Source organism: Bufo bufo, chromosome 2, assembly GCF_905171765.1.
Source record: "Bufo bufo chromosome 2, aBufBuf1.1, whole genome shotgun sequence".
In the NCBI taxonomy this organism is placed as follows: Eukaryota; Metazoa; Chordata; class Amphibia; order Anura; family Bufonidae; genus Bufo; species Bufo bufo.
The window spans coordinates 308,048,991-308,061,673 of record NC_053390.1 but is presented as its reverse complement, the minus strand read 5'-3'; the positions used below and the strand labels follow the sequence as shown (position 1 = coordinate 308,061,673).

Genomic DNA, 12,683 nt, shown 5'->3' with positions numbered 1-12,683 from the left:
TCCATCACCAGTCTCCCGCATCTCCGCATCCTGCAGATGCCTGGACCACTACCGTAATGCTCAGTGTAGCGCCGCCGATACTATGTATAGTCTGCGCCTCCCCCTCCTCCCGTCCAGGCAGCAGATTGGAGGAAAGCTGCAGGGCGGAGCCCAACACTAGCCGCTGTGTATAGGGGCAGACGCGAGGAAATGAGGAAACCGGAGAGCAGTGGAAGAGTGGCGGTCAGCACGGGAGCCTGCCATGTCACTACACGTGAGGAAACAGCCGCTGCAGTCACCGGGACATGACACTGCACCGGCCGCCGCCGGGAGAACACATGCGGGACCGCATGGCCGCAGCTTAGTTCGGTAACATGCACGGCTGCTGTGGTAGCAGGTCCTCTGGACGGGCGGTATGAGTGCGCCGCACACCATGAGGCTATGGACACCCGTGAAGAGGCGACTGACAGTATGTGAGGTGTTGGTCTATGGCGCCCTTATACTCGGCACATTATGGTATGGCGGCATTTTCTTCCACCGTGGGCTGGTCTGCGCTGTCCAATCAGAGAGGAGCTGGGGACGTTGTGTCAACGTCATCGGGCGTCGCCATGACAGAAACGGAAGTGGAGTCGGCCGAAAAGAAGAGGAACGGACCGATGTGGTAGAGAGCAGCATGAGAGTGGCAGCAAGAGGCTACGGGGGGTCCCCCAGCAGCACATGACTGGTGAGGGGCTGCCACAGGAGGCTCACAGACAGAGGGCTTGAATGAGTGGGCTGCAGGTGTCCAGGGGGCGGGGCTCTGTGCAGCTGACACCCCCTCTCCTCAGATGAACAGGTCTGCTGCTGGCTCTGTGCTTCCTGCCTTAGGGTACTTTCACACTTGCGGCAGAGGAGTCCGGCAGGCAGTTCTATCGCTGTAACTGCCTGCCCGATCCGTCAGAACGTATGCAAACTGATGCATTTGTCAGACTGATCAGGATCCTGATCCGTCTGACAAATGCATTGAAATGCCGAATCCGTCTCTCCGGTGTCATCTGGAAAAACGGAGACGGCATTTATTTTTTTCCACATTTTTTTGGGGTCTGAGTATGCGCAGACTGAAAGGAATGATCAGTTTTGCCAGAACAATCGGGGCCGAATTCGGCATAAATACATTTCAATGCCGAATCGCGTTACGGAATTTTGGCCGGAGATAAAACCGCAGCATGCTGCAGTATTATCTCCGTCCTGAAAAGTCAAAAAGACTGAACTGAAGACATCCTGATGCATCCTGAACGGATTGCTCTCCATTCAGAATGCATTAGGATAAAACTGATCAGTTCTTTTCCAGTATTGAGCCCCTAGGACGGAACTCTATGCCGGAAAAGAAAAACGCTAAATGTGAAAGTACCCTAAGGGTCAGGAGAATGGGGGGGGGGGGGGGGGGTCTCATTGACCTAGTAATGCAGATCACTCCCACGCCCCCCCTAACTACAAGAACTGGAGTCTGGATGCTGCACTTATTGGGGTCTCTGATCTCGGGGACCCCTGCTGATCCTGAGAGTGATGGGGCTGCAGCAGTGCATCCTCTGTACATTATCTCACTGGCAGAGAATGGGGCAGTATGGCATTACAGTGCAGGGAACACATAGGAGATGCAGGACTAGACCAGGATTGGTGGAGGTCCCAGAGGTTGGACCCCCACAATCATAAAGGTCATCACTTCATAAGATGGGGGCATCCCCTTATCAAGCAGCACTGCTGAGGAGTTATTCATGAGAGGTCTGCAAGCCTTGCTGGTGAATACTTACCATGTTCAACCTTTTGTCCTGGAGTTCTCCCTTAAAGGCTATGCACACCTTCAGAGGCAATTTTTGTTTATGATTGCATTTTACTAATTTTTGGCTAAAAATCATATTTTCAGTTGGCCTTTATTAAAGATATTGAGCCGTTCTGTCACAAAGGGTTAACTTTTTCTAGCTGTGTGCATCCTACTTTCACTTTGTGCCGGAATGACCCTAACCCTTATCTCAATAACCCTTATCTCTAAACTACTAAGAGGTCTTAAACTCTTATTTAAGCCACATTCTTATCGGTAAGATAAGAACTTAGCTATAATGACTGTTTATAAGGTCAGAGAGCAGAGATAAGGAGTCCGTCTGCTCCCCAGATGACAGAAAAGACAGAAAATCCAGATCCTGCTAATAGAGCATCTCGGCTCTGTACAGAGAAAAGGAAGCCATATTTTTAATAAAGACCATCTGAAAAGATGATTTTTAAGCTCAAAATAAGTACAATGCAATAATAATAATAAAAAAAGTTGCTCCCAAAGGTGCACCTAGCCTTTAATATCTGCCCTCTGCTCTGATGATGCATGTTTTACCCTTTTTTTTTTTTTTTATTAAAAAATCTGTATGTGTTTGCCTTCTAGAAAGCGCATGGCGCAGTCTGACCTGAGAACCCGCCCCCTGGTGGAAGACTTTGTACGGTATAAATTGTGCCAGCGAAGCTTAGTTCCAGAAGCCAACCAACCTGCTTCCTGTCCACTGCACACAGCCATGCGGGCTGCCGGAGATGAATTTGAGGATCGCTTCCGCCAGGCTTTCAGCGAAATCTCTGCACAGATACACGTGACCCCCGGCACAGCCTATACACATTTTGCAGAGGTGGCAAGTGGCTTGTTTCAGGGCGGGGTGAATTGGGGTCGCGTGGTAGCTTTTTTTGTCTTTGGCGCCGCGCTCTGTGCAGAGTGTGTCAACAAGGAGATGGCTCCTCTTCTGCCACGGATCCAAGACTGGATGGTGACCTACATTGAGACCAACTTGAGGGACTGGATGCAGAGCAATGGCGGATGGGTGAGGCTTGTTTCTCGTGTTTATCCCGTCTTTTCCTCACGTACTGTACAATATTAACGGCTTCTGTTTCTTCCTTAGAACGGCTTCCTGGCTCTCTATGGAGATGGGGCTATAGAAGAAGCACGGAGGCAACGTGAAGGAAACTGGGCTTCGCTGAAGACTGTACTGACTGGGGCCGTGGCTCTCGGGGCTCTTATGACCGTGGGAGCTCTGTTTGCTAGCAAGTGACCCCCAAAGCAACAGACACTAAATGTCCATTGCAAGCAGTGTGCTTATCCATGCGCAACCGTCTGTATGTGTGTGTGTGTGTGTGTGGAGCTGAATGTCTCCCAGTTTATGTACGTTGGGTATGTCAGAGAATGCGTAGTATCGCCATGCATGTAGGCATGTCTGCAGCCGTATATATATATATATATTTTTCAGTGCATGTGAAGTAGATTTGTGTGGAAGCCATGCTCGTACGTGTCTGTGGCGCTTGTGATGCTCTGTGTATGGAACAGCCAACTGTATTGCTCTGTATGCATTTGTGTCTGTGAGCAGTGCAGGTATTTATTGCTTCTTCTTGCTGCTGGTCATGGAACTTGTGGGAGCTTCTTCCTCTGCAGCAGATACTTTCTTCTGCCGTGTTAGGGTCATAAAGTGGGTGGTTCACCATTGTCCTTAGAACTACACCAGCCTCTGGGGAAAAAAAAAGAAAGATGGTCCATAATTGTGTTTGATTGTGAGCCCCTCAGCAGACTAGCAGATCGGTGCGTCATGCAGGTTTGTATTGCTGCTTCACTTGTGATGATTCGTTATATTAGAATCTAAATGTACTCATCTGTATGCCGTCACCCCTTCAAACTGTCCCCCTTGGGTCTAAATATCGGTGTCTTCAGCTGAGGGGACGAAGCTCCCACCTATGTCATTCTAACACGAAGGAACAGTGGCTCCCCCCCTTGCAGAACACTATTACTAAGAAAATTGGAGCAAATAAATATTATCCATGCATTAAAGATTCCTTAGCCACAACTGTTTCCTTATTGTTAACTTACTAAGTGACTTCCTACTTAGGGGAACGTCCACCCGGGACTGAAATGCTGCAGATTTGCCATTGCGCATTTTCGGGTAGCAAATCTGCAGAGTTGTGCGGTACCAGCAAAGGGGATGAGTTCTAAGCAATTCTCTTCCACATGGCCGAAAAGACCGGCAGCAGAAACTTAAAGGGGTTCTCTGGGCTTTTAATATTGATGACCTAGCCTCAGGATAGGACATCAATATCAGATCGGCGGGGGTCTGACACCCGGCACCCCCACCGATCAGCTGTAGGAGGAGACGGAGTATGCACGTGCCATCTCCCTTCTCTCTTTCTGCTCGCTGCTGCTTTGACATAGACATAGCAGCATCAGGAAGGGAGACTGCACGTGCACACGCCGTCTCCTCATACAGCTGATCGGCGGGGGTGTTGGACCCTGAGGATCGGTCATCAATATTAAAAGCCCGGAGAATAAATCTGCAGCATGTCTATTTATACTACTAGTGTTCATCGCAGAGTGAAATCTGCATCCAGTCGGAAGCATTTCAGCGAGTCGCCAAGTGCTGCAGAAAATCTGCAGTATTTCCATCATGTGTGGACATTGGCTCGCTGTTCTACTGAAAGGCTGTGTTTCTCATCTTTTCACATGTACCCAGCAGCACCTCATTTGCAGATATCCCATAGCAGGCACCTGGGTTGGCAATAGTTCCATCAGAGCGAAGGAAAAATGTGTCCTTTCTAATCCTCACAGGAACGAATCAGCAATGCATGGGTGCTGTTCCGTGGGCATTCTGCATCACGGATGCAGACCCATTCGCTGCAATGGGTCCGCTAATCCGGAGGTGCGGAACGGAACCCTACGGGAGCACTACGGAGTGCTTCCGTCCTGTACTTCTGTTCCACAAAAAGATAGGACATGTTCTATCTTTTTGCGGAACGGCCGGATCGCGGACCCATTAAGGTGAATGGGTCCGCGATCCGCTGCGGCTGCCCCACGGACAGTGTTCGTGCATTGCGGCCCGCATTTTTCGGGCTGCAGGAGGCCTAAAGGAGTGCTTTTAAAGAGATTGTCAGCCAGATTTTAGCTACAGAGCTTTTCATATCATCATATCAGTCTCTTAATCTAGATAAAAATTCACTAGTCTTTTACTCCCACCTGTCTTCATCTTATTTTATAATTATTTTTTTTTGCAAAAATGAAAAGACAGGTGGGGGTAAGACTAGTGTATTTTATGTTAGTGTCTGCTCTGTTAGATTTGTCAGGGTTCCATAGAAATGTATTGAATGTCCCATAGGCTGCAATGGTAATTCATTGCAGTCTGAGACAAGCAATCTAATGATTGCATGTTTAAGTCACCTAAGAGAAATTAAAGGGCATCTGTCAGCAGATTTGTACCTATGAAACTAGATAACTTGTTGAAATGTGCGCTTGGCAGCTGAAGGCGATTTTAGCTTATGTACTGTGTATTCTAAAAATGCCTAGTGCTCTATTAAATATAAAGTGAATATATATATAAAAAAAACTAGAGTATACATTTAAATAGATATACCAGGATTTTGATATTGATGGCCTAATGTTGTTGGAGGGTCCAAATTAATAGAAGGCAGGACAACAAAAGTAGGCGGGGCCATGATACTGTAGTGCAGGACAAAATACCACAGTGAAGCCTAAAATACTGCCGCCTGCCCCATAGTATGAAGTTGTATCATCGTCCTGAGGAAGGCAATAAAATTTAATTCAGGAGGGCACCTGAGGCCACTGGCCTGATGCTCCTACATTAATTAATCCTGAGATCATCAGATCCGTATGTACCTTGATGACGGCCAAGTGGAAACATTAAGTAGCCCCCTGGGCATTTGCCCACCGGGAAATTTCTCTGTAGGGTCTATGGCCAATCCGCCATGTTGATGGCCTATCCTCAGGATAAGCCACCAGTATCAGATCAGTGGGGCCTGCCTGCTTTGGCTCAAAGAAATGCATGAAAAACTGAAGAATTCATACAACTGTATGTCAAACCAACCTGAACATGGCCATACATGTTAAATAATGGTAATTTCTCCAGCCTACCTAATAAGTTTAAACTTAGAAGGAGATGCACCACTGGTGTGTTACAGTCTCAGGATTGGTGGGAGTCCTACAGGACAAGGCATATTTTACTACATTTTCACAGGATAGGGGATAAATGATTAGAAGGGTCTGACCATTGTGGTCCCCCTCTGATCATGAGAAGGGGGGAATGTTCTCTCCTGCTTGAATGGTCCAGCAGTCATGCATGTGCGCTGCCACTTCATTCAGTTCTATGGGGGTGCTGGAAGTAGCCAAGAGCTTGTTTTCCGGTATCTACGGCGGTCCCATAGAATTGAATGGAGCAGTGGACGTGCATATGTGTCTGCCGCTTCATTTAAATGGGGAGCACAGGCACCTGTTGGGATTTGCGGGGGCCACAGCAGTTGGACCCCTATTGATCAAACACCCCCCATATCCTGTGGATAGGGGATTTCTGAATGGGAAGTATACAGTAGTGTATTGCTAGAGATTTCCCACCCTCACTAGCAATGGTTCTTTTAACATTAGCATTTTAGGCAGCATATATCTGGCAGTGGACAAGCAATGTCCATGCTACTGGATAAAGACTTTGGGATTAAAATATTCATACAATAAAACCAAACACAAAAATGATAAACGTATCCTGCACATGGCCAAAATTAAAGAGAAAAACACAGAACATAACAGCGCTCTCAAGGCACTAAGTGCAAAATCTATATATAAACTAATACCACATTTGATATGATAAATATGAGGTTCTTAGTAAATATACACTGCTCAAAAAAATAAAGGGAACACTTAAACAACACAATGTAACTCCAAGTCAATCACACTTCTGTGAAATCAAACTGTCCACTTAGGAAGCAACACTGAGTGACAATCAATTTCACATGCTGTGTGCAAATGAGATAGACAACAGGTGGAAATTATAGGCAATTAGCAAGACACCCCCAATAAAGGAGTGGTTCTGCAGGTGGTGACCACAGACCACTTCTCAGTTCCTATGCTTCTTGGCTGATGTTTTGGTCACTTTTGAATGCTGGCGGTGCTTTCACTCTAGTGGTAGCATGAGACGGAGTCTACAACCCACACAAGTGGCTCAGGTAGTGCAGCTTATCCAGGATGGCACCTCAATGCGAGCTGTGGCAAGAAGGTTTGCTGTGTCTGTCAGCGTAGTGTCCAGAGCATGGAGGCGCTACCAGGAGACAGGCCAGTACATCAGGAGACGTGGAGGAGGCCGTAGGAGGGCAACAACCCAGCAGCAGGACCGCTACCTCCGCCTTTGTGCAAGGAGGAACAGGAGGAGCACTGCCAAAGCCCTGCAAAATGACCTCCAGCAGACCACAAATGTGCATGTGTCTGCTCAAACGGTCAGAAACAGACTCCATGAGGGTGATATGAGGGCCCGACGTCCACAGGTGGGGGTTGTGCTTACAGCCCAACACCGTGCAGGACGTTTGGCATTTGCCTGAGAACACCAAGATTGGCAAATTCGCCACTGGCGCCCAGTGCTCTTCACAGATGAAAGCAGGTTCACACTGAGCACATGTGACAGAGTCTGGAGACGCCGTGGAGAACGTTCTGCTGCCTGCAACATCCTCCAGCATGACCGGTTTGGCATTGGGTCAGTAATGGTGTGGGGTGGCATTTCTTTGGAGGGCCGCACAGCCCTCCATGTGCTCGCCAGAGGTAGCCTGACTGCCATTAGGTACTGAGATGAGATCCTCAGACCCCTTGTGAGACCATATGCTGGTGCGGTTGGCCCTGGGTTCCTCCTAATGCAAGACAATGCTAGACCTCATGTGGCTGGAGTGTGTCAGCAGTTCCTGCAAGACAAAGGCATTGATGCTATGGACTGGCCCGCCCGTTCCCCAGACCTGAATCCAATTGAGCACATCTGGGACATCATGTCTCGCTCTATTCACCAACGTCACGTTGCACCACAGACTGTCCAGGAGTTGGCAGATGCGTTAGTCCAGGTCTGGGAGGAGATCCCTCAGGAGACCGTCCACCACCTCATCAGGAGCATGCACAGGCGTTGTAGGGAGGTCATACAGGCACGTGGAGGCCACACACACTACTGAGCCTCATTTTGACTTGTAAGGACATTACATCAAAGTTGGATCAGCCTGTAGTGTGTTTTTCCACTTTAATTTTAAGTGTGACTCCAAATCCAGACCTCCATGGGTTGAAAAATGTGATTTCCATTTTTTTATTTTTGTGTGATTTTGTTGTCAGCACATTCAACTATGTAAAGAACAAAGTATTTCAGAAGAATATTTTAGGCTACTTTCACACCTGCGTTCAGGTGTCCGCTCGTGAGCTCCATTTGAAGGGGCTCACAAGCGGCCCTGAATGCAGCCGTCCGGCCCTAATGCATTCTCAGTGGACACGGATCCACTGAGAATGCATCCGTCTGCCAGCGTTCAGCCTCCGCTCCGCTCAGTGAGCGGACACCTGAACGCTGCTTGCAGCGTTCGGGTGTCCGCCGCCTGGCCGTGAGGAGGCGAGCGGATCCGTCCAGACTTACAATGTAAGTCAATGGGGACGGATCCGTTTGAAGATGACACTATATGGCTCAATCTTCAAACGGATCCGCCCCCATTGACTTTCAATGTAAAGTCTGGACAGATCCGCTCAGGCTACTTTCACACTTAGAAATTTTTCGAAGTTATAATGCAGACGGATCCGTTCTGAACGGATGCAAACGTCTGCATTATAGAAGCGGATCCGTCTGATGAAACATCAGACGGACCCGCTCCGAACGATAGTGTGAGAGTAGCCTAACTCAGATCTAGGATGTGTTATTTTTGTGTTCCCTTTATTTTTTTGAGCAGTGTATTTTGTTCAAAAAATATGTGGGCCCACCCACCACCGCAAGGTGACCTCAATCTAGGCGGGACCCTACTCTATTTTATACCCATCTCTACCCGGTGGGCATCTAAATTCAGGAGAGCAGATCCCACACATATACTGTGTTGAAGACTTTGGTATTAAAGTATTTATACAATAAAATATTAATAATAATGCTAATTTACAGAAGTAATGTGAGCGCTGAGATTATTTGTTCTGAGTGCTATTAATGTGCAACACCTAAACGGGAAACGGAAGGAGAAACAACTAGCTGCTATCTGTCACTATTTAATGTCTATCTCCATTCCAGCGGGCATCTAAATTCAGAAGAGCAGACCCCACATATGACCTGTATTAATACAACTGTTACCTCTGTGTGCCATAGGTATCCAATGAGGGGAAGAGCAAACTTAGCTACATGTATCACACTGTATCAGATCGCTTGTGGAATAGCTGGGAGGATAGGCGTTAACTTTAGCATTCTAGGCAGCATAGACCTGACAGTGGACAAGCATGTCTACCGGAGGAAGACTTTGGTATTAAAGTATTCATACAATAAAATATTAATAGTAATTCTAATTTACAGATGTACTGTGAGTGCTGAGGTTATTTGTGCTGAGTGCTATTAATGTGCAACACCTAAAAGGGAACAGGAAGGAGAAACAACTAGCTGCTATCTGTCACCGAAACATGGCTGCCACAGAAGTGCAAGCCGTAGGAATCCTACTAAGAATACTAGTTTCTGCTTGGATTTCATAGGGTTTGTGCAAACTGCACAATTATAATACGGCAAGGTTGTTGCCACTCCAGTTTCTCAATGAGTTTTGAATAAGTGCAGTTGTAAAGACCATCTGACATATTCTCTACCTATTTTCCTAAGGGGTGTAACCTCTTTAAAATGTGTATCATGATTTTAGGAAGGTAGCATGCCTGTAATTTCACCCTGGAGGTTTGCCATATGAAACAAGATGAAATCATGACATGTCATATTTAGAATAACTAACAATAGAATAGAGGATGCTCACCAGTTGAACTGGAGCCCAGCCCACTGACCAACACTCATATAAGTAGACACAAAAAAAATTCAAAAAAATGGCTCACAGTAATTTGCATATAACTTTACTAATTCATGTATATAATACAACACACTAGAAAACAATACATAAATATAAATAAAAAAAAACCTCCACCACAATTCATACACCCTATTATATGATCACGGTCCCTTTAAAGGCGGAGCTCTCACATATATAATGTTCATCTAAAAAATTCCTATGTATAAAAAATTTAAAAACACGGTTTCCTTGTCTTCACTTTGGCGTGCAGTTAGTAGTTTCAGTTGATATTTGGCAATTGTATCTCTCTTTAGTGTTAACTGAATTGCAAGGTTCTCTTAATTGGTAACGAACTTATAAAACATCCTAACAGTCTGCTCCAATATTCCCTTGTAGTTGAGTGGCTTATTGTATTGATTGCCAGTTAACTCATGTGTAATGCGCATATATTATATTAATAAAGCTCTTTCTTTAACCCTTTCTACCCCCCAGTTTTCACCTTCCTGCCCAGGCCATTTTTTTTTACAAATCTGACATGTCACTTTATGTGGTAATAACTTTAAAATGCTTTTACTTATCCAGGCCATTCTGAGATTGTTTTTTTTTTTTGTCACATATTGTACTTCATGACAGTGGTAAAATTGAGTAAAAATGTTTAATTTTTATTCATAAGAAAAATATCAAATTTATAAAAAGAAAAAAAAATTTAGCAAATTTACAAATTTACATTTTTCTACTTTTAGAATAGATAGTAATAACTCCAAAAATAATTATTACTTTACATTCCCCATATGTCTACTTCATGTTTGGATCATTTTCTGAATGCCATTTTATTTTTTGGGGACGTTAGAAGGCTTAAAAATTTAGAAGCAAATCTCTAAAATTCTGCAAAAAATCAGCAAAATTTCAAAAACCCACTTTTTAAGGACCAGTTCAGGTCTGAAGTCACTTTGTGAGGCTTACATAATAGAAACCACCCATAAATGGCCCAATTTTAGAAACTACATCCCTCAAGGTATTCAAAACAGATTTTACAAACTTTCTTAACCCTTTAGGTGTTCCTCAAGAATTAATGGAAAATGGAGATGAAATTTCAGAATTTAACTTTTTGGCAGATTTTCCATTTTAATCTATTTTTTCCCGCTAACATATTTTATTGCCCTGATTCTGTAGTTTACAGAAACACCCCATATGTGGTCGTAAACTGCTGTACGGGCACACGGCAGGGCGCAGAAGGAAAGGAACGCCATATGGTTTTTGGAAGGCATATTTCACTGGAATTTTAAGCTGCCATGTCACATTTGAAGACCCCCTGATGCACCCCTAGAGTAGAAACTCCAAAAAAGTGACCCTATTTTAGAAACTACGGGATAAGGTGGCAGTTACACAATAACAGCATTTTTCAAAACCAAAAAAATCATGTTTTCATGTATCCATATTCTGAGGCCATATTTTTTTATATTTTTTGGGCGATTGTCTTAGGTAGTGTCTCATTTTTTGCGGGATGAGATGACAGTTTGGTATGATTTTGGGGTGCGTATGACTTTTTGATCGCTTGGTATTACACTGTCATGGACATTCCCGTGGCAGGTACCAGGAGAGCGGAGAGACTGGCAACTCGTGGGTTAAATTGACAAGTTCACTGTGGATCTTATTGTGTCTGTGTTTTGGTGAATGCCACAATCCTTGCTTCAGGCATTGCTTGTTGGTGATTTGCCTTTCCCATAAGTAGCCGCTTCTCACTCTTTGAGGTACGGTTTATAGATTTTCTTCCTGCCTTCTAACTAGCTGGTCAGTTGTACTCTGTGGTGCTTCTGGAGTTGCCAGTTTTCTACTTTCAGATAAATCTTGTCTTGTTTTGTGTTTGTTATATTCCCTGTTGTTTGTATCTGGGCCTGAGACAGAGACTTCCATTCGTCCATCTTGTCCATAATGATTATTATTCTTGTACCACTGAGGAAGAAACAGTAGGTTCTGAAACGCGTCTGGTGGTGGTTTCCAAGCTGAAGGTGTGCATTGATATCTACCAGTGTTGCGGTCCAGCAGAGCCCCGGCTGGCTCTTGGCGTCTTGACGATCCCAGTACGCATGCGCAGGGAAGCGCGAGAGGAGACACTGCATATTCAAGCTGGCATGTAACCAGGTCTGTCTGTGGGAGACGCGCGCTCATTGTATTAGGATCCGTGAGTAACAAATATATGAAGCATTGCTGAAAACAACTAGGGATTAAAGAAAGCGCTTTACTAATACAAATATATGCACATTACACACGAGTTAACTGGCAAGCAATACAATAAGCCACTTAACTACAAGTGAATATTGGAGCAGACTGTTAGGATATTTTATAAACGCCAGCTTCTAGCCATGCAGTCTACAATACTATGAGGTTTTTCAGAGGTTGGACTAGGACCCTCAGTTTCAGTGAAGGGACATCTTAATGCTTCAGCATATCAAGCCATTTTGGACAATTGTATGCTTCCAACTTTGTAGGAACAGTTTGGGGAAGTCCTTTTTCTGTTCCAGCATGACTGTACCTCAGTGCACAAAGCAAGCTCCATAATGGCATAGTTTGATGTGGAAGAACTTGACTGGTCAGCACAAAGCCTCAACCCATCAAACACCTATGGGGTGAACTAGAATGTAAATTAGGAGTCAGGTCCTCCCATCCAACATCAGTGTCTGACATGACAAATGCTTTTCAAAATCCTGTAGAAAGCCTCCCCAGACGCTATTTTAGCTACAAAGGTGGGACCAGCTCCATATTTATGCCAATGAATTTAAAATGAGATGTCATAAAAGTCCCATAGGCGTAATGTATAGGTGTCCCAAAACTTTTCTTCATACAGCGTATTTACTCTAAGGAAAACTTGAGTGATGCAGTATCAGATAAACATGAATAGT

The 12,683-nt window shown here is 45.1% G+C and overlaps 1 protein-coding gene across 1 annotated transcript in view; it reads left to right on the top strand.

Moving 5' to 3' along the window:
- Nucleotides 1–179: 179 nt before the first annotated feature.
- Nucleotides 180–12,683, top strand: part of LOC120989047 (polyadenylate-binding protein 2) — a 62,157-nt gene continuing 49,653 nt past the window's right edge. Inside the window, exons 1-3 of the mRNA XM_040416900.1 lie at nucleotides 180–703; nucleotides 2,390–2,813; nucleotides 2,892–3,014. Coding sequence (XP_040272834.1) covers nucleotides 2,397–2,813; nucleotides 2,892–3,014 — 540 coding nt within the window. The 5' untranslated portion in view covers nucleotides 180–703; nucleotides 2,390–2,396. The remainder of the gene's footprint in view (nucleotides 704–2,389; nucleotides 2,814–2,891; nucleotides 3,015–12,683) is intronic.